Consider the following 23134-nt stretch of genomic DNA (forward strand, 5'->3'; position numbering starts at 1 on the left):
CAGCAGCCCCCACCTCGTCCTCTTCCCCGTCCTGAAGGACAAAAGCTGTGTGATGCAGTCTGTGTGTGTGTGTGTGTGTGTGTGTGTGTGTGTGTGTGTGTGTGTGTGTGTGTGTGTGTGTGTGTGTGTGTGTGTGTGTGTGTGTGTGTGTGTGTGGACACACTGTACCTGGTGAAGTCTGTTTTCAGGGCTCCTGTTCCTGCGTACTGTACAGCGCATGCATTGGCATTGTCAGCCCATGCTGGTTAGAGAGCACACACAGAGGAGATGAGCACACGCTGGTGAACACGCCAGCAACGTGAACACAGGCTGGGAGCAGAGCACACAACCGCTCACCATTCTTATAGATCTTCTCAAACTCGGCCTGCTCCTCAATACGCTGACCCACGTTTAGGACGCCCACTCTCTGCGCGCACACGCACACGCACACGCACACACACACACACACACACACACACACACACAAAATATCTCCATGTTTATCACATATAAACCAATCTACAGGAGGACGTAACAAACTGCAAATATGTGACTCTACTGCTAATCTGTAGTGACTCTATGGCCCCCGTGTAGTGACTCTATGCCCCCGTGTAGTGACTCTATGGCCCCCGTGTAGTGACTCTATGGTCCCCGTGTAGTGACTCTATGGCCCCCGTGTAGTGACTCTATGGCCCCCGTGTAGTGACTCTATGGCCCCCGTGTCGTGACTCTATGGCCCCCGTGTAGTGACTCTATGGCCCCCGTGTCGTGACTCTATGGCCCCCGTGTCGTGACTCTATGGTCCCCGTGTAGTGACTCTATGGCCCCCGTGTAGTGACTCTATGGGCCCCCGTGTAGTGACTCTATGGGCCCCCGTGTAGTGACTCTATGGTCCCCGTGTAGTGACTCTATGGTCCCCGTGTAGTGACTTTATGCCCCCGTGTAGTGACTCTATGGTCCCCGTGTAGTGACTTTATGCCCCCGTGTAGTGACTCTATGGCCCCCCGTGCAGTGACTCTATGGCCCCCGTGTGGTGACTCCATAGTGGCTCTGAGCAGGAACAAACCTGGAGCTGGGACTGTAATGAGCGCCGGGCCAACAGACTCTGGATGACGTTGGTTCTGTCCAGACAGTCCATGCAGTTACTGCGGAAGACTCCTTTCTGCTGGGACACCGTCTTCCCCTCAGAGGTCACCATGAAGTAACTACACACACACACACACACACACACACACACACACACACACACACACACACACACACACACACACACACACACACACACACACACACACACACACACACACACACACACACACACACACACACACACACACACACACACACACACACACACACACACACACACACACACACACACACACACACACACACACACACACACACACACACACACACACACACACACACACACACACACACACACACACACACACACACACACACACACACACACACACACACACACACACACACACACACACACACACACACAGTTACATGTGTGTGTTTTTGTCATGGGAGGGGGACATACAGGTACGTCTCAAAAAATTTCAATATCATGAAAATGTTCACTCATTTCAGAAAGTCAAACCCAGATATGATCTAGGCTCATGAACATAGAGTGAAATATTTCAAGACTTTATTTCCTGAAATGTTGATGATTAGGACTTACAGATAATGAAAACCCAAAATTCAGTGTCTCATAAAATGAGAATATTACATAAGATCAAGAAAAACAGGATATTCTAAACCAAACTAAGTCTGTTCATCTCTCTGCACTCAGTACTTGGTTGGTCCTTTAGCATGAAGTACTGCGTCTTAGGGGCGTGGCCTGGAGGCCATCAACCTGTGGTACTGCTCAGGTGGAATGAAGTCCAGGTAGCTTTGATAGCAGCCTTCAGGTCATCTGGTGTCTCTCACCGTCCTCTGGACAATAGCCAGAGATTGTCTCTGGGGTTCAGCTCAGGCCAGTCTGCTGGCCAGTCCAGCGCAGTAACACCAGGGTCATTGAAGCAGCTTCTGGTACCTTTGGTACCTTTGGCAGTGTGGGCAGTTACCAAGTCCTGCTGGAACATGAACTCAGCGTCTCCATGAAGCTCGTCTGCAGGAGGAAGCATGAAGAGCTCTAAAGGTTCCTGCTGGACGCTGCCTTGACTGTGGACTTCAGAAGACCCAGTGGAGGGACAGCAGCAGAGAACATGGCAGCACAAATCATCACAGACTGAGGACACTTCACTCTGGACCTCAAGCAAGGTGGATTCTGAGCCTCTCCACTCTTCCTCCACCCTCTGGGACCTGGAGTTCACTCTTCCTCCACCCTCTGGGACCTGGAGTTCACTCTTCCTCCACCCTCTGGGACCTGGAGTTCACTCTTCCTCCGCCCTCTAGGACCTGGAGTTCACTCTTCCTCCACCCTCTGGGACCTGGAGTCCACTCTTCCTCCACCCTCTGGGACCCGGAGTTCACTCTTCCTCCACCCTCTGGGACCTGGAGCTCCAAATGAGATCAAAATGTTCTTTCCTGTGACAAAAGGACTTTGGACCACTGAGCAACAGTCCAGTTCTTGTCCTCCACAGTCCAGGTGAGACTCTTCTGACCTGGTCTCTTGTTCAGGAGTGTCTTGACCCCAGGAAGACACATGAGGATCCCATGTCTAGGATTGGTCAGTGCCTCGTGGCTCTTGATGCGCTGACTCCAGCCTCAGTCCGTCCTTGTCCAGTATTTTGCTGGACAGTCCTCTCCAGGCTGCGCTCCTCCCTTTTGCTGCTGCACCTTTTCCTCCCACTCCACCTTCTCTGGACATGATGGATCCAGCACTCTGTGAACAAGCAGCTTCTTCAGCAAGGACCTTTAGTGGACAGTGTCAATGACTGTCTTCTGGACATCTGTCCAGTCAGCAGTCTTCCCCATGATTGTGTCCCCTCCGGACCCAGACTGAGACATTTAAAGGCTCAGGGAACCTTTGCAGGGGTTTGGACTTCATCAGCTGATGAGGGTGAGACACCAGGACTTTACAAAACTCAACTTTTCAACAAGATTCACATTTTCTCAGACACTGAATTTTAGGTGTTCTCTCTCTGTAAGCCAGAATCATCAACATGTCAAGAAATAAAGGCTTGAAATATTTCACTCTATGTGTCATGAGTCTATATCATATATGGGTTTGACTTTCTGAAATCAGTGACAACGGGAGGGGGACGTGAGGGGGACCCAAGGGAGATGTGAGGGGACTTGAGGGGGACATAAAGGAGACAAGAGTGGGACATAAGGGAGACGAGAGGGGGACATTAGGGGGAATTCTCGGGGGATGTGAGGAGGACACACCCATAGTCATCCTGTGTCTCGGTCACAGAGTCCACCAGGATCTGAAGCCGCTCCCACCTCATGTGGCTGCACTCTTTGTGGAAGTCGAAGGCAATGTAACTGCACAGAAGACAAGGAGACAGAGGAGACAGTTTATTTAATATCACTAAACTGCACTCTGATATGTTTGATATTCACTTCTAATTTGATATTATTTGACAGAACAGGATGTCATTTTAGAATTTAAATTCCTGAATTAAATAGTCCAGAAGTGGTCCAGTTCTTTGGATAAACTCCTTGCGATCCCGTTTAGTCCTCTGCTGACACTCACTTGAGCATGCCGTTGTTCATACCGGACACCATCTTGGCGAAGGCCTGCTCCAGCGGCTTCTCTGAGCCCTTCTGGTTGACCTGCACACAGAACCCGGGTGGATCAGACCTGCACTGCTTCTACTCAGCAGCACCACAGTGACGGTGGGTCTTTACCAGGTTGAGGATGGTCTGCTTCCCGTAGATGAGGAGCTGGGAGTCGAAGTGTCTCTGGAAGCCGTCCATCTGTGAAACATGAGTGTGATTATCCTGTCCTGTCCTGGGTCCTAAAGCACTCTGACTCCTGTGTCTCTTACATGGCTCATGGTTTTACTGATGATGGGTTTGGGTTTGTACTTCAGGTTGGGTCTCTGACTCCAGTAAAAAGGCATCGACCCTCGCGTCTATCAGTGAGAGAAAAGAGCAGAGAATCAACCAATCAGAGGTCAAAGTCAGTGGCGGCTGGTCAATGGGGGGGGGGGGGGGGGGGGGTCAACGCCCCCCCCCCCCCCCCCCCCCCGGGTGGAAGCAAGAGGAATGTTGTTTTTGTTTTTTATATAAAATAAATGAATAAACTGTTGAAATTTGTTCATGCCAACAAACTAACGAATTAACTCTGTCACTTCTCTTCTAATTCAGTCTGATTATAAACTCCGTCACTATTTACTTGTTTGAAAGAAGAAGTTTGTCAGAAAAGCTGCAGGTCAGGTTCAACTTTCTCCATCAGAGTTAATTTAAATTCAAACAAACAGAAACTTGTTCAGAATTTATCAAACGTGTTCAGGTTTGTTATTGTTTATAAATGTTTAGATATGATCATATTTATTAATGACTGAAAATCTAAAAGTTAAAAAAGCACACAGTTTATTTTGCACTTCTATTTTTGAGGTTTACTTCAAATCATTCTAAAATACTTGAAAGATGAATTGATGTGTTGTTTGAAAATAAACCTGATAAACCTTTTGTTTCACTAAACTCAGACTAACTGTCATTTCCAGTAAACCAGCAACAAAACATTCTTTTTCTAAAAGGGACTGATGAAGCTTCTGCTTCTATTTGTTTACTAGTATGTTAATAAAAGAGTCTTGATAAGTGTCTCTGTTCACTCGCTGTTTAAAAGAACTAGAATGTGTCACCACTAGGGGGCTCTCTCAATCTAAAAAAGACAAGGTTGTTGTAATGTGGTTTATAAACACACTGTATTTAAATGAAGGCTGAAATCCAATTATAACGGAGAGTTCACCTGCTCAAAGTGCGTCTGAGAGACTTACCTGCACAAAAGAAGCTTTGGCTCCTTCATACAACACGATCTGTTCAGTCTCCACAAAGTTAGCAGCGTGGCCCTCAGAGTCGATGCCTGAGGACACAAACGTCTTCACATCAACACAAATACGACTGTGTGTTTACTTTAACACGCCTCAGAAAAGATTAAATTAAAATTAACTGGTACAATGATACTAAATACATGATAATGGCTGAAAGTTTGGCTGAGTCAATATTAAAGATTCAAACAGATTGGTAGAAGGATCTCTCATACACTAACGCTGACACCTGAACAAGCAGCGAGAACAGGACCGATGTTCCACAGAACACATCACATTTCCAATTTAGACACACTGAAGCTAGAAATCATCAAATATGAGTAATAATGCTCAGCGTTACCTCACAGACTTTACAACAAGTCAATGGCACTTCATACATTCAATATTTAACTTTCTTAACCGTAGAAAAGTCTTTGGTGAAAGTGAGTCCTGGCCAGCTTCCAGACGTCCACAGAGGTGGATGTCAGAGCTCCATCAGAGGTTTTCTGTGGGAGAACCAGTGTGTTCTCACCTCTGACATAATATCGGACTCCAGCTCTGAAGCAGCTCCTCCTGGAGATGAGGATCCACTCGAAGATCTTCCCGTTGATCCGACAAGGCTTCATGACGATGACTGGAATCGGAGGGTCAAAGAATGCTTCAGCGGCTGCTTCTCAAAGACACAGGGAGAACCCGGGAGGTTCCAGAACAGTAAAGGATACATCCATGGACCACAGGGAGGGCAAACCTGTGCAACTGTGGACACAAACACAGATCAGGTCATCATAGGGGCATGAGGGCGATGAGGAGATGGGGAACATGAGGAACAAGAATGATGATGATCAACAGGCAGAAGACTCACCTCCGGCTGCCCCGCCAGTTCTCTCAGCAGATTCCCGTTCCACACAAACCTCTGATCAGCCTGCAACCCAGCGGAGCACATGTCAGAACACGTAAGAACGCATCAGGACAAACCAGAACATGTCAGAACAGGTGAGAACATGTCAGGAGAAGTCAGAACATGTCGTAATGAATCAGAACACGCATGAAAACATCATGTTCACATGTCAGGACACGTTCCACCTTCAGAATCAGAGGACACGAAAGAACAATAAAACAATAATTACGAAGTACCAACGTTGATGAGACGTGACCAGACGGATGTTAACCGTTTAAAGGTTTCTCACTGTTTGGTCCATTCCTGATATTTGACTCGTCATCACAGACTTTCCCTCATTATTTTCTATCCACATATCAAACAAACAGCTGCTTTGGAAGTGAAAACACAACAAGTGGCTCTTAGTTTGGATTTATTCTACTTCATCTATCTGACCGTTATAAACTCAACATGCTGAGGAGATTCAATTGAAAAACTTTCCCTTCGAGCTCTGAGAGGACTTATCTAAAGGTATAATAACTAAGCTCCAAACTCTTCATGTCAGCATCGTGTTACTTTGGAGGAATTGTAAATAGTTTGATAAGAGCCGAGCTCGTGTCCCATTCCATTGTGACATGGAGCACATATGAGGTTAGTGGGTTAGTTAAACCTGGATGTAGATTTTAGGTGTGGACAGACGGACGTTATATGATCCGAATATGATGCACATCCAAGATAGTCAGTGCAAGACTTAATGAAGAACAGCTGATAAAAGAGGTTAGATTATGTGGAGGTTTGTGAGTGCTGAGGCCTGTAAAGAGACAGAGGAAGCGTCACCCTCTCCAGCAGGCTCATCTCCTGGAAGTCGGGGCTGGTGTTGGACAGCCGCTGCAGGGTGTGCGTCAGGTCGAAGTCCGTGCAGAAGTAGAAACCATCTGTGGTCAGCACGTTGTTCATCATGGACAGGAAGGTCTTATTCTCCTGAGACTGCAGGAGGAAGACAGAGAAAGGATTGCAGGTTTTAGGAAATCTATTGACCGCTTATTCCCTTTCCTGCTTCCGCTGCTTGTCATGGAAATCCTACAACCCGAGGCTGAGGCTGCACACCTCAGAGGGAGGGAAGCAGTCTCATGTCGTCTACTCAGAGCTGAAGGCTGGAATCCAAATAGAGTGAGCAGTGACAAGTCTCTGGAGTTGTCAATCGTTATAACAATGTAAGGCACCACGTAATAAGGTGAAACATTTCATCCTACATCACAATAAATAGTCTATTGCTATGTTATAATACGATGCATCAGTCGTGCAAAATAATCTAACTTCAGTTAATGAAGAGGTAAGCTGGGGCCCTCTCCTCTTTTACTCACAAGTGTGTGAATTGATCTTGATATGAAGCGTCTGTAGAGCCAAATAATCGAAAGGTAGTTTCTACAGAGCTAAGACGGGAAAAATGAATAAATGAATGGGCAGCGGCGGTGAGCATGTGGTTGCATGTACAGGTAACTAGTTGCAAGTTGGCAAAACGCTGCTCCATTCAGGATACTTTGTCTCTCCGGCGATTTGTCAGTAAGTCTATCACAGATCACTATAACGAGATAGTTTAATACGTGGCCACGAGTCACTGTCTTACTGTTAAAGCATCTCCTTCACTCACGTTATTAACTTCAGGTAACGATTTATTATCTCGTTCCCTCACATCGTTTTCTTTCCTCGATGGCCACTCCGTTAGTTGGTTCCCATTCTTTTGTGTTTCCTGAGAGAGTTGGCCTGTGATTGGCTGAGAGCGGAGAAGGGGGCGGGTCAGGTCAGACTGCATGTGTGTGTGTGTGTGTGTGTGTGTGTGTGTGTGTGTGTGTGTGTGTGTGTGTGTGTGTGTGTGTGTGTGTGTGTGTGTGTGTGTGTGTGTGTGTGTGTGCCCTCTCGTTAGTTTGCCATTTTTCATTCATGTACAAGGTGCCGTTTAACTGCCTCCAGCCCTCCATCCTCCATCCCTCCATCCCTCATCCTCCAGCCCTCATCCTCAAGAGTCTCCAAATTCAGCAGACTTTAGAATCTGATAGAGTTGTTGAAGATTGAGATTAAAGGCTTCAAATGGACCTGAATGCATATACTATGTTTCAGGGGGAACGATTAAAAGACTTGAGATTAAATGTGCAATATATTTAACCATTTGCCAAACCAACCAGCAGTAGCGGCTTCTTGTTAGAGCTTGGTACACTTGGCCGGGCTAAGAGGATCTGGCTGCTGAGCCCGTCAGCTCAGAGAATGAAGCATTATATGACACAGCCAGCTCCTGAAATCCTACATGCTGCTTTCACTGTTCTGTCTGGAGAGCTCTCCTCTCCATCATGTCTTTCAAACGGTTTCCTGGAAACAGAAGCAGATTAATAATGCACTGCCTGCTCCTCTGAAAGCAGATCGTACGGCAATCTGCAAACAAAGACTGGAACACAAAGTCTTGAGCAGAGAGAAACTGACACCATGTCTGAGACTACAGACACACTGCTGAGCTGCAGACTGGCTCATCTACATGGACTGGAGAGTTTTTATTCTGTCAACTTGCTGTCGTATTCAAGTTTATAAATCCACCCTGAATATTCAGGTCGTGGTATTTAGAAGTTTCCATTTCTCACTGCAGGTATTTTAACAGAAACTAAAGGATTTACTGTCATTTCTGTGATTCATGAAGTGATTTCTTTCCTTTTAGTGCAGTGTCGCAGCAGTGTGACTAAAACTGTCCACTGGCTTAGAAGACTTTTAGAAAGGAGTCTGCTACACCAGGCATTACAACACCGATTCTCAAACTGTCATACATGGACCTCCAGTGGGAAGCGAGCTCCCTCTAGTGGTACACGGAGGAAATATCCTTTTTGTTTTAATGAAATAAACACTTATAATAAATAATGTCATTTATGTTTTCAATAAATATAATCTTTCCTTCATTTTCGTCTCAGGTTCACACGTGTTACGCATGCAACATGTTTATTTTAATGGCTTAATGGACATCCTAAGAGAAAGAACAGTTTTCCTCCAAAGCAGAATGAAGATTGAGAGTTTCGACAGGATGGAGGGCATTCACAGCAATCTTACTTTGTTTTAACACGAATTAAAACACTGCAGATATAAATCATAAGAGTGAGGAGAGTCATGACAAACTGAAATCTGCCTTGTATATATACCATTAGCAATATTTGATGCTTTGATTTATTTATATTTATTTTCGAGGGATGGAGGGATGGAGGGAGGGATGGATGGATGGAGGGACAGATATTTATCTTGTGTGTTTTCATATTTATTCTTCTACCATTATTAGCGTTGTTGTTTCAGTGTGGAACCGGTGGATTCTGGGAAGCAGCCGGTGTTTTGAGAGTTTAATCCACAGACATCGTCGGATGAGTCCAGTAGAAGAATTGCAGGACGATTAGGGTTGGTCAACAATACGGTATTTTTAATACGCTGGATCGAAAAACAGAAACGGCATCAGTTTCATTAGTCATTAAGAAATAATAAATAAACAAGTCTTCTGTTTAATATAATAGCAAGTATTATTTCTTTAATGCCTTAATGAGTCTTTTTCCAGCACTTCTGTACGTGTGGTTGAGTTTTCAGTTCAGTGATAATAAAATGTTTCTCTTGCTGCTGTTTCGACAGTAAATAAAGTTTTTTGATGCGACTTCGTCACGTGAAGCTCAGAAGTGAGCGAAGACGTCAAAGCTTCACACTGAGCCAGTTGTTCTCAGATTAGACACTCAATGCCCAGCATGAGCTCCCTGGACAGAAATACTTTTAGTTAACATGACACCATTTACGTTGGCTGATCACACCGTTACACCTGAGAGGAAACTTTAAATGCCTCCAGACGGATTACTTATAGTCCTGAAAACCAAACAGGAGGCTTTTAACAGTGTCAAAATGTGGATGCAGCCCAACTCAAGAGACAATCCGTCCAATTCGTCTTAATTCACAAACCCAAACGTCCTCTCGGGTCTTGTACTGTCCAGGCTGACGGCTTTAAGAGGGGATTTACACCTCAGATGCAAAGGCCCCGTTCACACTGGAGGGAAATGTGACCCAATTCATCTTTTTTACTCAGCGATTCATACCAAACCTATTTTGTGGCCAGGTGAAAGCGCCCCTTCCGATGTTTTCACACCAGAACCAGACCTTCATCATATGTGGTGCCAATTGGGATATTTTTCTACATGCGACTGCTTGGTTATTAACTTGTGACTGACGGAGGAGAAGGCTCCACCAATGCTAAAAGCTGTGCTCTTGTTTTTTCCTCTTTCTCCTTCTTTTCCTCTTCATGTTTTCTAGATTTTGTCAACTTGTATTTAACAACCACTTGAAAATGGATCTATACACTGACCTGTGTTGCCATATATGGCAGTATCCCCCAACTGGCGAACCAAACTCTCTTACCTTTTAACTTTGTTTATTCCATGTATTTGAGTGTTTATAGCATGTTCCTTATTACATATATAATATAACAGATTTTAACAGAGTTTTACGCAGGCTTGGATTTGGGCTGTTTTTATTAAGGTGTGTGGTTTTATGTTGTTTAAGCTCAAACACAAAGTCACACCTGGCAACCTTGGTGCTGACCGGCGTGGCGTCCATATTTACTTTGGTCAAATGCATCTCCTGCGCTCTGGGTCTGATCACGATCACACGGCAGCCTGATAGAGGGCGCCCTTTAATATGTAATATGAATGATCACACACACAAAAAAAAGGATCCCAGCAAAAAAAAAAATCGGAATTGAGCATCAAGACCTGCAGAGTGAACGCAGCCAAAATGAATCTGAATGCAACACGACTCTACAATCACCAAGTCTGTTCTTATGATTCTGGTCCGTATGTGATGGAGCGACTTCGGAGAATAAACTGGGATCAAACACAGAAGAAATCACTCCTTTTCCTGATAAACACCCACAGAATGCTCAGAGCACAGAGACGCCACTGCACTGCATCGAGTTTAACAGAAAATACTTTAAACACAAAGGTTACAGGTTACAGCATGAGCAGGAGGACTGAGCCAAAATGTGTGTTTCACTTCTTGAAAAGGAATACAACTTCATACTAGTGTTAGAAATACTTCAAATACAAGGAAACCTGTGTGATCTGTTGGTGACTAATGAGCTGAACATTAATGACGTTAACATTAACCACGGTAATGTTCAAGGCTTCTCCAATCAGCTGCGTGTAAATCCCTCCTCAGAGGAAAAGGTTTGATATTGATTATCAATTATCAAGGTTTGATGACATGCAGGAAAACGATTCACAAACGCATGACTGTGATGACATAAGACTGAAAATCCTCAAGGAACCACTGGAGCTGCTGTATTTCAGCCACTTCCTGATTTGTGTGATTATTGAGACAGAAACAGTATTTGGTGGTGGAGGTGCAGTTCTGCTGAGGAGATGTTTGGATGGTTTTATGTGGCACTTGGTTCGTTATGTGAGGAGATATACATACATACGAGCAGGGCGACTGGTCATTAGGGGCAGGAGGGGCTCTGTCATCAGAAAGGACTGCATCCAAAGTATGCTATTAATTCTTTAAGATTATCTACAATATTTTCTTGTCTATGAATAAAACTTCCTCCTATAGAGCACATAATTACTGTGTGAGGACTGTCCTCCCTGGTTACTGGTCTCCTCTTGCTGTTTCAGGTTGTGTTTTCTCCTGATCCACATTATGGCACGTTTCCACCGCACAAAACGTGCAGGGAAGGAACGGAGCAGTTCGGAGCGGTACGGCAAAGCAGACCCCAGCAGAAATTTGGGTGGCGTTTCCACCGCAGAGGGGAGGGTTAAAATGTAGGCGGGGTTTAGAGCTCTGTAGATATGTGACGCTGCTACAGTGATCTCAGCCGGGGCGACAGATCTGGACCTCATGAATCCTCTGTTGGTGTTTACATCCTCCACTTTGCACTAGTTGTTCAGTTCTTTTATTCTTATTTTTTGCAGCCACAGAGCTGCAGCCGCAACATCCATGTTGGTTCTGAGAACGTGAACGTTGACCCGGCTTCACAAATCCAGTCGGTGCCGGTGTCGCGCCGCTGGATGTGACGGCTGCAACTTCCGCATGGAGGCAGAGATCGCGGACGCGAGGCAGGACAGACACCGGGGCTCGGGGCTCAGACCAGCTCCAGCGTCCCGGTGCACCGTCAGGTTCCAGCGTCGGGGAACCGGAGTGCCGGGGCGGCACGCGGTGGTTCACGCAATGGAGCACCGGCCAGCGACGAGACACGACGAGTGGACTCGGTAGAGCATCGGTTACGGCCGTAGTGTCTGCTCGGTCTCCGTCCTGCCTCGCGTCTGCTCTTTAGGGACCAACATGAAAGTTGAGCAGCAAAACCAACCAGTGCAAAGCTGAATCTGTTAACAGAGGATTCATACAGCCGACATGGCAAAATATTGAGGCCGTGTAGTAAATCACTGACCAATCAGCAGACGGCTCCTCAAACTCAGACCCGTTCCATGGTCCTGAGTACCCCGACGGAGGGGTAGTGGAAAAGCCTCCACCTTTGGAGCGGTATTTTGCGGAAAATCCCAAATTGGTGCGGTGGAAACCCGAACCGTAACGGACTATACCAGTACATTACCGCGGTGGAAACGGGGCATTAGTGTAGCTCGCCCCTCTCTCACCATGCAGTGTGTATTACATTAGTGTAGCTCGCCCCTCTCTCACCACGCAGTGTGTATTACATTAGTGTAGCTCGCCCCTCTCTCACCACGCAGTGTGTATTACATTAGTGTAGCTCGCCCCTCTCTCACCACGCAGTGTGTATTACATTAGTGTAGCTCGCCCCTCTCTCACCACGCAGTGTGTATTACATTAGTGTAGCTCGCCCCTCTCTCACCACGCAGTGTGTATTACATTAGTGTAGCTCGCCCCTCTCTCACCACGCAGTGTGTATTACATTAGTGTAGCTCGCCCCTCTCTCACCATGCAGTGTGTATTACATTAGTGTAGCTCGCCCCTCTCTCACCACGCAGTGTGTATTACATTAGTGTAGCTCGCCCCTCTCTCACCATGCAGTGTGTATTACATTAGTGTAGCTCGCCCCTCTCTCACCACGCAGTGTGTATTACATTAGTGTAGCTCGCCCCTCTCCCTCTCTCACCATGCAGTGTGTATTACATTAGTGTAGCTCGCCCCTCTCTCACCATGCAGTGTGTATTACATTAGTGTAGCTCGCCCCTCTCTCACCATGCAGTGTGTATTACATTAGTGTAGCTCGCCCCTCTCTCACCATGCAGTGTGTATTACATTAGTGTAGCTCGCCCCTCTCTCACCACGCAGTGTGTATTACATTAGTGTAGCTCGCCCCTCTCTCACCATGCAGTGTGTATTACATTAGTGTAGCTCGCCCCTCTCTCACCACGCAGTGTGTATTACATTAGTGTAGCTCGCCCCTCTCTCACCATGCAGTGTGTATTACATTAGTGTAGCTCGCCCCTCTCTCACCATGCAGTGTGTATTGGATGCAGTAAAGTGAAAGTGGCTCCATCCATTCAGTTTACATGATTCTGACGCCTCGTGGGGCTTGAAGCCTGAAGCATCACTAACAAGGTCATTAGATGCTCGGAGCTGATTGGCTGGTGCTGATGTAGACACTGCTTCACAGAACTGGAGCGAGTCGAACAAATATCAGCTTGTTAGCAGCTAAAGCTAACAAACAGTGAAGAATAAAATTAATTCAGTCGATTATTTACGAGAAGGAGTTTGAAACTCTTACTTTGGCGGGGAAACTTAAGGTAAACTAGTGGTAAACTGTGTGATGTGATGATGAGAATCTTTTAAGAATATCATGCTTATAAAGCTTTACTCGTGGGCAAGTGGTTGAGCAAATTTTTTTTTTGATCGGCTATCTCCAAGGATCAACATTTTCACGGGCTCAGCGCCTATATGCTTGTTATAATGTTGTGGCTGGTTGTGCACACGCTTCACTTTAGAATTCAGTGCCGTCACTAGACCTGAAATAAAATCTTGTCCCACCAAGTATTTACATCTAGAAACACCACTGCGTACAAGTACTGTGGCTTTTTATTTCCACCCGTACAACCCTTTTACTGGATGTGTTAAAAAGGTTTAACTCTTGTTTTGTAACCTTTAAGGTCTCGCCTGGAGGCGATTGGATAAAAAACATTTCAGAGCTGAAGGCCTTTTCAGCAGCCTGGTTCCTGACCGTCCCAGACCTCCGTCTGGGTCTGACTGACCTGGATCTCAGAGAGATGCAGCACCGTCTTCTTGTAGGAGATGATGTCAAAGTCCACGGCCTTCCACACGGAGTGTCCCATCAGACTGCCCACGTTCCTCTTCCTGGTGATGACGATAAGGTACATCCCTGTGGAGTCGGAGCACTCGGTCACACACTGCGGGACCGCCTCAACACCACGCCGTGAGCTGCTGCACCCACCTGCTACCAGACGAATGGTTCCCATGATGCCACAGATGGGTTTGGTGACTGCTGACGGAGGGACGTCCTTCTTCCCTGAGAGATCAGCACCAGCTGGTTAAACTCACTTGTCTGCATCAGTTGTTTTACAGATAACACACCGACGTCACGCTGCTTCCATGAGAAACGAGTTCAACCCAGCTGTGGTTCGGTAAACCACCATCAGGCTTTCACTTCAAACTGTCATGGACCACAGGATGGACAGGAACTACCATCATCAATTACTTTTGAAAGATGTCAATGCTCTGGAGCTCATACCGGTCCCTACCACAGAGACCTCAGTCCACTCAGACATAGGGTTGTTCAGTATACCGGTACTGTATTGGTATCGCGGTACTGAAGCAGCGCTCCGCTTTCTTTTATTTTGAAATTTTTTTTGCGCTCCGGTTTCTCAGAGACGGGGTGCGCTAACGCGCTTCGACCCGAGATCCACAACTGAATAAGCGCTTCATACTCGACCTACACAACTTCAAAATAAAAGTCGAGAGAGAGAGAGAGAGAGAGAGAGAGAGAGAGAGAGAGAGAGAGAGAGAGAGATAACTTGTAGAAACAGGTACTAGAAGTACTATATGAAGAACTTTGGCTTCAAAACAAAAGAGCACGGTGTCTCCATCAACACTGAAGCTCCACTGTGTAAACAGTTAGAGAACACGTCTGGTCCTCCGTGTCCCCTACCTGTAAGAGTCATCTCGTTGGACACCCGGTCGATGGCCAGGACGGCGTCGGCCCCCTCATCACAAGCCTCGATGTAGAACTTCTCCGGGGTCGTGTGCCTGCAAGAGAATGTTGAGCCATCGTGACCAGGAGACCACAGTCCAACAAACAAGACGACTCACCAGATCAGACACTCTGCCTTCAAATGACTGAGATTTCTGTTAAGTTGCAAAGAGGAGAAATTAAATGGTGATGCTCTCTTCAATCTGTGAGGTCCAGTGTGAAATCCTGGTGTTCTGGTGAACTCTGGTGAACTATCCTGCAGACACACACAGCCAGGGGGGAAACACCACGACATGGACCACATCAGTCCACTTCTCAGGGCTTTGTTCCACTTCCTGTCTCACAGACAATATTTCAAAAGAAAGGTATGGCTGTACAAAGCTCTGAATGCCTTCTGGAAGGTTAGTTTATGTAACAAATGATATAGTTTGCTTGGACTTGCACTGCTGTACCTTGTGTGATACTGCACAAAGGAATTATTTTCACCCTACGGAAGCTTTTCTACTTTACTCACCGACTTCTTTATTCTCATGTAGACCTGAGACGGTTTTATCTGCGTCCTGTAGGACGTTTGAACAACGATAAAGTGACTCTGAATCATCACCAATTCTTACAATATATAAAATCTATCAACCATCTTGAATGGCAGTGTGATTCCTCCTGACGGGGCTGACGTGTCCCGGCTGACCAACGGACCTGGGATGGTTCTGTTGTTGTGGACGGTGTCTGCTATTTATAGCAATAACAGGGTCTGTGCTGGGGCATTTAGTGAAGAGGAGCTGAGCTCCAACTCAAACCTCCATTTCTCCACCCTCAAAGAGGAAGAAGGAATAGAAGCTGCTGAGATGAGTAGTGGTCTTCACTGGGAGCCTGCGGTTAACCCTCACCCTCACTCTGCAAGTCCAAGTGGAAGAAGTCTCACTGCTTTGCTCACATCTGATTTCATGACGACAGTCTAAACAGCACAAACCTGTTTTTCTTTTTAAACTGGAGCCATGAAGTTAATGAAGACACACCGACTCAAACGGTGAACCAGGAGAAAGAAAGAGAGAAACCCTGACCCAGCAGCAGAGCGGAAAGCAGAGCAGAGGTCACGGCCACGCTCAGATTTAAATCCCTGCAGCAGAGAAAAGCTGGAAACAGTCAGCTGCCGTAGGGACATACTCGCTCCTTTGTTGGCCTCTCATAAGTCATCCTGAGAAACAAACTGGTTTACGGGGCTTTGAGTTGGTTCAGTCACATTTCTGCTGTTCATGACGGACAGAGAGGTGAACAGCTCCTCACACCTCGTCTCTCAGTCCTGGTGATGGTGTACAGCCGAACACCACCTTCTGAGATGTAGTGTCAGCGCTAGAGTCCCACCTGATGGAGCGGTCAGCTGATTGACCACGTTCACACCAACCCTCTTCAGAAGCCAGTGGTCTCCTTCCTCCTCAGAGCTCAGACTAATAATAATAACGTCTCACACGACAGTCTGAATGTGCTGCCATTACTGAGGTGATCCTGACCGCCTGGTTCCTCCACCTGGTCACACTACGACGTTATCTGCTTTTTATACAAAGTGATCAATCATCACCAAATCTCGTACAAAGTGAAATATAAAAAACACTGTTGTGAGAACTACTACTCTATATAAAAAACCTCATCTTGCAGTCTAAAACTTTTTAATTATATTATCACTTCCTGCCTATATGACTTGAAACACATTTGAACTCTGACCCCACCAGAGCCGAGCAGACCTTTCTTCACATGGCGCACGCTTCCTGCAGGAAATACTCCACATTAACTCCATTTAAAAGAACCGCTGGTCCCATATTCCCCAGCAGAACACTTGGGTCCCAGAGTGCAGCCTACTGGACGTTTTCTAAAAGTAGAATGGGAGGCAGAGCTTTCAGGCTCTTTTCATGTGGAACCAGATCCCAGTTTGGAGGCTGACAGCCTGGTTTCTACTTAATAAAGCGTACAGTCGGGGCTGGTTCAGGCCACCCTGGGCCGGTTCAGGCCACCCTGGACCGGTTCAGGCCACCCTGGACCGGTTCAGGCCACCCTGGACCGGTTCAGGCCACCCTGGAACATCCTCTAGTGAAGCTGCTGGGACACTTTCACTGCACTGAGCTTCTTCTCTGTCTCACTCTACAGAGAGTGATGTGTCACAATCACCCCTCCGTCCTCTCCATGATCTCTGACAATAGAACTGGAACTTCATTATCTGACCTTCCTGTCCTCATAAAATGGATTATCTTTCTTTCTGATGAGAATTTGTTTGTTGTGCCCTTTTCTCTCCATTTTCTAACCTCCGATCGATGCCAGTGAAGTCCCCTCTGTCTGCTTCTTCCAGGTAAAATGCAGCTTGACTCCTGCACCCTTTTCTTCATGCCTTTCTATGTCCAAGCGCCATTAGATGGCGCTATACAAATCTAAATGAAACCACTCTGCAGGCTGCTTCTACCTGTAAACCTGCTGCTTGGTGATCAGTAGAGGGCAGAATGAAGGAGTCCAGTACAGGCTGTGACAGGTCTCAGAGGTAAAGGAGTGAGTGAACAGCTCTTCTCTGTGGTTTCCTCCCACAGTGTAAATACCAGTGTACAGGGTTATCTGGTCACTGCCTGTCTCTGTGTGTCCCGTGGTGGACGGCTCCCCACCCTGTCCAGGTGGACATGTCTCCACACTGTTACCTGGATCAGATCCAGCACACCTGACCCTGGACGGATGCATGAACAGACCTGCTTCACCTGCTACTGTGTGACTGTCTGAGCAGCTCCAGGCGGGAAACAGGTGTGCAGGTGACAGACAGGTAGGACTGGTTGACTGCAGTCTGAACCAGATGAAGACAAAGGGTGTGTGTGTGTGTGTGTGTGTGTGTGTGTGTGTGTGTGTGTGTGTGTGTGTGTGTGTGTGTGTGTGTGTGTGTGTGTGTGTGTGTGTGTAAAAGTACACGGTTCACACACACACACACCGCTGACTCAATAACTGTCCTGACCAGTGACATTCATCAAGTGACAGGGAGCTGAAGCTGCTCAGACAGACAGACAGACAGACAGACAGACAGACAGACAGACAGACAGACAGAGCTGTATGTGGTGAAGCTAGTTAATGTAAAGCTGGTTAACGTGAAGCTGGTTAACATGATGCTGGTTAACATGATGCTAGTTAACGTGAAGCTAGTCAATGTGAAGCTAGTTAACGTGAAGCTAGTTAACGTGAAGCTAGTTAATGTGAAGCTAGTTAATGTGAAGCTGGTTAACGTGAAGCTAGTCAATGTGAAGCTAGTCAATGTGAAGCTAGTTAATGTGAAGCTAGTTAACGTAAAGCTAGTCAATGTAAAGCTAGTTAACGTGAAGCTGGTTAATGTGAAGTTAGTTAATGTGAAGCTAGTCAATGTGAAGCTAGTCAATGTGAAGCTAGTCAATGTAAAGCTAGTCAATGTGAAGCTAGTTAATGCTCCACCAGCAGAGCCTGTCAGCAAACTTCAGCCTGTCTCCGCCCTGACGCTGCCTCGGAGCCGCGGGGGCTCCCCGGCTCTCCGCGGCTCGCTGCCCCGCCTCATGGCGCTCACACACGGTCACACGCACGGACAGATCGCGGAAAACGATGAGGTGGATTTTAAAAGGTACTCACAAATTATATCTCTCGTAGGCGGTCGCCATCTTCGCTGAGACTGAGTGACGACAGCAGCGGAGTGAGCTGTATGTGTTGCCAGGTCCGAGACACCGGAAGTACTAAAACACACGCTGCTTTCCAATGAGAGCGAACCTGGCGCCCTCGAGACGGACGAAACCTGGTGGACATTTAAAGGAACATGGTTCTGGAAAAATACCTTTTCTGTGGGATTATACACGTTGATCTGGCATATGGCCTCCTGGATCTTAACCTTGTGTATGAATGTCTTACAAAACCAGTATTTAGTGAGTTGCCTTAGGAGAAATTCAAGGGGTATTTTTTAATCCCTTCAGTAAAGCGTGCCAGGGTTAGGTATTACTCAGTACAAAGACAAGGTAACTTTATTTAGCACATTTCAGCAGCAGTAATACTTGGTGGTGTAGTGGTGGGTGAGAAGGTCGTGGGTTTGAATCCGGACTGGGCCTTTCTGTGTGGACTGTTAGTACTAATGTTGCTGTCTGTTGGTTTCGTATCACGACATATTTGAAAATATATTTAAATGTAAATTTAAAAAAAAAAATCTATTGTCAAACTCAATTAAATTAAATTTTATTCCTGTAGCAGAAAAATACACAAGTCAACTCACAGCACTTTTACAGAGAAAAAACAGTTATTCCACATAAACAAGCACGGGAGACAGTGAAATGGAAAACTCTCTTTTAACAAGAAGAAACCTGCAGAACCAGACTCGGAGGAGGAGACTTTCTGCAGAATCAGACTCAGAGGAGGAGACTTTCTGCAGAATCAGGCTCAGAGGAGGAGACTTTCTGCAGAATCAGGCTCAGAGGAGGAGACTTTCTGCAGAACCAGGCTCAGAGGAGGAGACTTTCTGCAGAATCAGACTCAGAGGAGGAGATTTTCTGCAGAACCAGGCTCAGAGGAGGAGATGTTGCCCCTCTGGCATGGCAGTCAGAGGACAACAGTGTTATGGTTGTCTCAACGTGTGGAGCTGTGGTAAGAATAGAGAATACGCACACGTTAAGCTGACATTGTATTCATGCAGGAAGGTTTATTCTTCAACAAGACTCAGGTATCCATAAACAAAAGAACAACTGGCCATCATCTTCATTCACATTCACAACATGGCAATAATATCCCTTTTAGAACAAGTGAATTTCTCTCATTCTATTAATCAAACATATTTCCAACCAAGCTATTGAACAACATCCACAAGGCAAATGAACTGCAGAACTCATATTACTTTACTACTGACTATCATTTTTAACACTCAATACAAAACAATTAACACATTTTTTCTCTGAAAAATCCTTAATACCATCTTGAACAACACGGAATACATTTGAATCACAAAACTATGAACTATTTTACTTCTTGTCTAGAATATACAATATTTCCAGTACAGAACAAATTCACAGAATAACAAAGGCTGACCAGTCACCTACAATATGACAATTCTGATCTGGTATCCACCAGGAAGATACTTCCTTCACAATCCATCAGAAATATAATACTGCATGAACACTGTTCATAAGGTGCACCATAAACCCAGTTTAAACTTCTCTCAGTTACTTTGGGTCACTTCCCCCACACACTGATTCATGTGATTCAACCCAGCCAGCATAGCATTAGTTAGCAGATCTTTTTAAGTGTTGTTTCCTCTCCAATGTCTCGCTAAACCAATTATTTTATGAACAGACACATTCTGGTCAATAAACTACATTTTCAACTATTAAAGTCTGCAATTCCCACTCATTTGAAATAACTAATTACTAACCTGTGGTAAGAATAGAGCAGTTGATCTGACATTGAATTCATGCAGGAAGGTTTGTTCTTCCTCTGCGACTGGATCTATCTTATACGCCCCCTAGCGGCTGAATTTAGGTCAGCCTGGTATTTTGAATGACAAATACAATTAAAGAAAACTTAATGAAAAATAGAATAAACACAGGCGTCTGCTTTTTATCCTGTCGTCTTTTGAGCCTTTACAGAGTCTTTCTGCTGCTCTGGTTGGAATCGGGGGATACAAAGAGAGAAAAAGAGAGGACAGAAACAGAGAGCAACAACAAACAGACATGAATCCTCGTGCTGCAGGCGGGATGGAGGGTCAGAACACAAACTTTCTAACAGCTTTTTAAGATGATGGAGCCTGGTTGGTAAGAACTTTATAGGTTCAAATATGGATTTTAAATCATATGCTAGATTCAACAGGAAGCCAATGAAGAGAAGCTGATGTTGGAGTGATGTGAGTTGGGGGAGCTAAAGGATCAGTCCTGGTCAAATATAGCTTCCAGGTTCTTCACAGTGGTACTGGAGGTCAAATTAATACCATCTAGTGTTACTACATCTTTAGATAAATTCTCTCTCAGAGGGTTTAGGCCAAATGTCCTAGCTTCTGTTTTACAGCTTACAGCTCATCCAGGTTTTCATGTTTTTAAGACAAGCTTCTAGTTTAATAACAAGTTGATCAATATCATCTGGTTTAATAGATAAATAGGTTTGTGTATCATCTAGGTGGTCTCAGAGAGGAGGATCCAGTACAAACTGAGCAAAGATTCTCATCCCCTCCATGGTGTCCTTCAGTAACAGACTCATTTCACCAAAGTTCACAACAGAGCACCACAGAACTTATTAGAATTGGTCTGTTTTAAAATGTAATCCACACACAGAGTACTCTAATGGAACTAAACCAAACACCACTTTTTGCAAAGCTTTAACAGTTGGTACTCTTTCACTGATCCACTGCAAAAAAAACCTTCTTCCTTGTTGCATAAGAATACAACACAGCCTCTTATTACGTGTTGATGGTAAGTGTAAGTTAACTAAAGATAATCTGACCTAGTATTGATGTAATCATTGGGTAAAAATGTTTTTACACAGTCTAGTTGGGATTGGATCTAACAACGGAAGACTTTTAGGGCCACTGAAGGAAAAAAAAACCCGGAGGCTAAAAAAAACATAAAACCTTCGTGGCCTCAGAAAAAGTCGAAAATCAATGTGGAGATTAATTTTTTTCACAGAGAGACTTCTGTCCATCCCTCATCGTCTGTCCATCCCTCATCGTCTGTCCATCCCTCATCGTCTGTCCATCCCTCATCGTCTGTCCATCCCTCATCATTGTAGATGTGAATTCACATTAAATCACTTAATTCTGACTATATCGGGTTGCTTACTGCTTATGGACGTGATTTTAAACAGGATTTCCTTGATTAATAAGAAGATTTAAATAAGCAGCCGGGATCCGTGTCTTTGTCCTTCGTACTGGACGAACTTCCTCTACAGAACCAGGCAGCAGCTGCTCTGTCTCTTCTGGTCCTGATACTGATGATAACTGTGTTCCTCTACAGAACCAGGCACCAGGCTGCTCTGTCTCTTCTGGTCCTGATACTGATGATAACTGTGTTCCTCTACAGAACCAGGCAGCAGCTGCTCTGTCTCCTCTGGTCCTGGTACTGATGATAACTGTGTTCCTCTACAGAACCAGGCACCAGGCTGCTCTGTCTCCTCTGGTCCTGATACTGATGATAACTGTGTTCCTCTACAGAACCAGGCACCAGGCTGCTCTGTCTCCTCTGGTCCTGATACTGATGATAACTGACCGTGTTTATGAGCTCCATTCTGTCCTGAAGCATCTTTTCAACACTTTATTAAACCATCTGATATACATTATGAGGAAGCAGTCACACCCTGACATGTGGAGGGACCGACTGTTTTTTCCACCGTGAAAAAATAAAATCTCGACTTTGATTTTCGACTTTTTATGAAGCGCGCAAAGGTTTTTTTTTTTTTTTAGCCTCCGAATTTTTTTTGTTTTCCAATGGCCCTAAACCTCTTCCGTATAACAGAGATGTTGGTAGTTTGAACCATGGACATAAACACGAGACGCCGCACCGCCTGTCTCCGCCCACCGCTCCGTTACGTCAGAGCGGCCGCCATCTTGAGAGGGGCAAGTCTGCCCCGTCAGCCTAAACAAGTCTGTGTGACAGCGAAGTGTTTTCTGAAGAAAACCAGGCAAACATACATTTACATGACTGTGAAGAATCATTGCTTTCATTTTTAATTTATTAAATTAAAAATCATTTCATTTATTTATTTAATGTAGCATACTTATAGAAAGTCTAGAGAGGACATGGAAGCAGTTTGCAGACGGGACATTGGGACGCTGTCCTCTCCTTTTAGAGCAGCAACATGATGGAGCCATGACAACAATATGGAAAGTCTTTATTTACACACAATGGGACATTTATGGACAATGAACATGTACATTATAAAGGTATTACTTTTTGTGTAACAAATTTAGATTTGTTTTAACATATTTACACACAATAACATATTTACCTGTTATACTTTCATTTATTTTTACAGTTACCTTTAATATTACATAGAAAATACTAGTTAGATATTTACCTGTTACATATTTATTTATTGTGACACATTTATCTATTATTCCATATTATATGACATATTCTCTTCCAGCTCTTCAGTTATTAGATGTTTCCCTCTCAGTTCCTCCAGAAGACCCCCCACTGTGCTCTTTGCCCT

The 23134-nt window shown here is 45.3% G+C and overlaps 1 protein-coding gene across 1 annotated transcript in view; it reads right to left on the minus strand.

Moving 5' to 3' along the window:
- sacm1la (SAC1 like phosphatidylinositide phosphatase a) overlaps positions 1-18689 on the minus strand; it is a gene marked incomplete at its 3' end in the record, with an annotated part of 20475 nt that extends 1786 nt beyond the window's left edge. The window contains exons 1-17 of the mRNA XM_080485684.1: positions 18593-18689; positions 14933-15030; positions 14219-14293; positions 14019-14146; positions 6631-6780; positions 5779-5838; positions 5639-5672; positions 5449-5550; positions 4887-4972; positions 3933-4019; positions 3793-3861; positions 3638-3717; positions 3328-3426; positions 1046-1184; positions 337-406; positions 169-241; positions 5-31 (exon numbers count right to left, since the gene is read on the minus strand). Of these exons, the coding sequence (XP_080341810.1) occupies positions 5-31; positions 169-241; positions 337-406; positions 1046-1184; positions 3328-3426; positions 3638-3717; positions 3793-3861; positions 3933-4019; positions 4887-4972; positions 5449-5550; positions 5639-5672; positions 5779-5838; positions 6631-6780; positions 14019-14146; positions 14219-14293; positions 14933-15030; positions 18593-18621 (1406 nt within the window). The 5' untranslated portion in view covers positions 18622-18689. The remainder of the gene's footprint in view (positions 1-4; positions 32-168; positions 242-336; positions 407-1045; positions 1185-3327; positions 3427-3637; positions 3718-3792; positions 3862-3932; positions 4020-4886; positions 4973-5448; positions 5551-5638; positions 5673-5778; positions 5839-6630; positions 6781-14018; positions 14147-14218; positions 14294-14932; positions 15031-18592) is intronic.
- Positions 18690-23134: the final 4445 nt, after the last annotated feature.

This window comes from Lipophrys pholis (genome assembly GCF_963383615.2).
Source record: "Lipophrys pholis genome assembly, chromosome: 17".
NCBI classification, from domain to species: Eukaryota; Metazoa; Chordata; class Actinopteri; order Blenniiformes; family Blenniidae; genus Lipophrys; species Lipophrys pholis.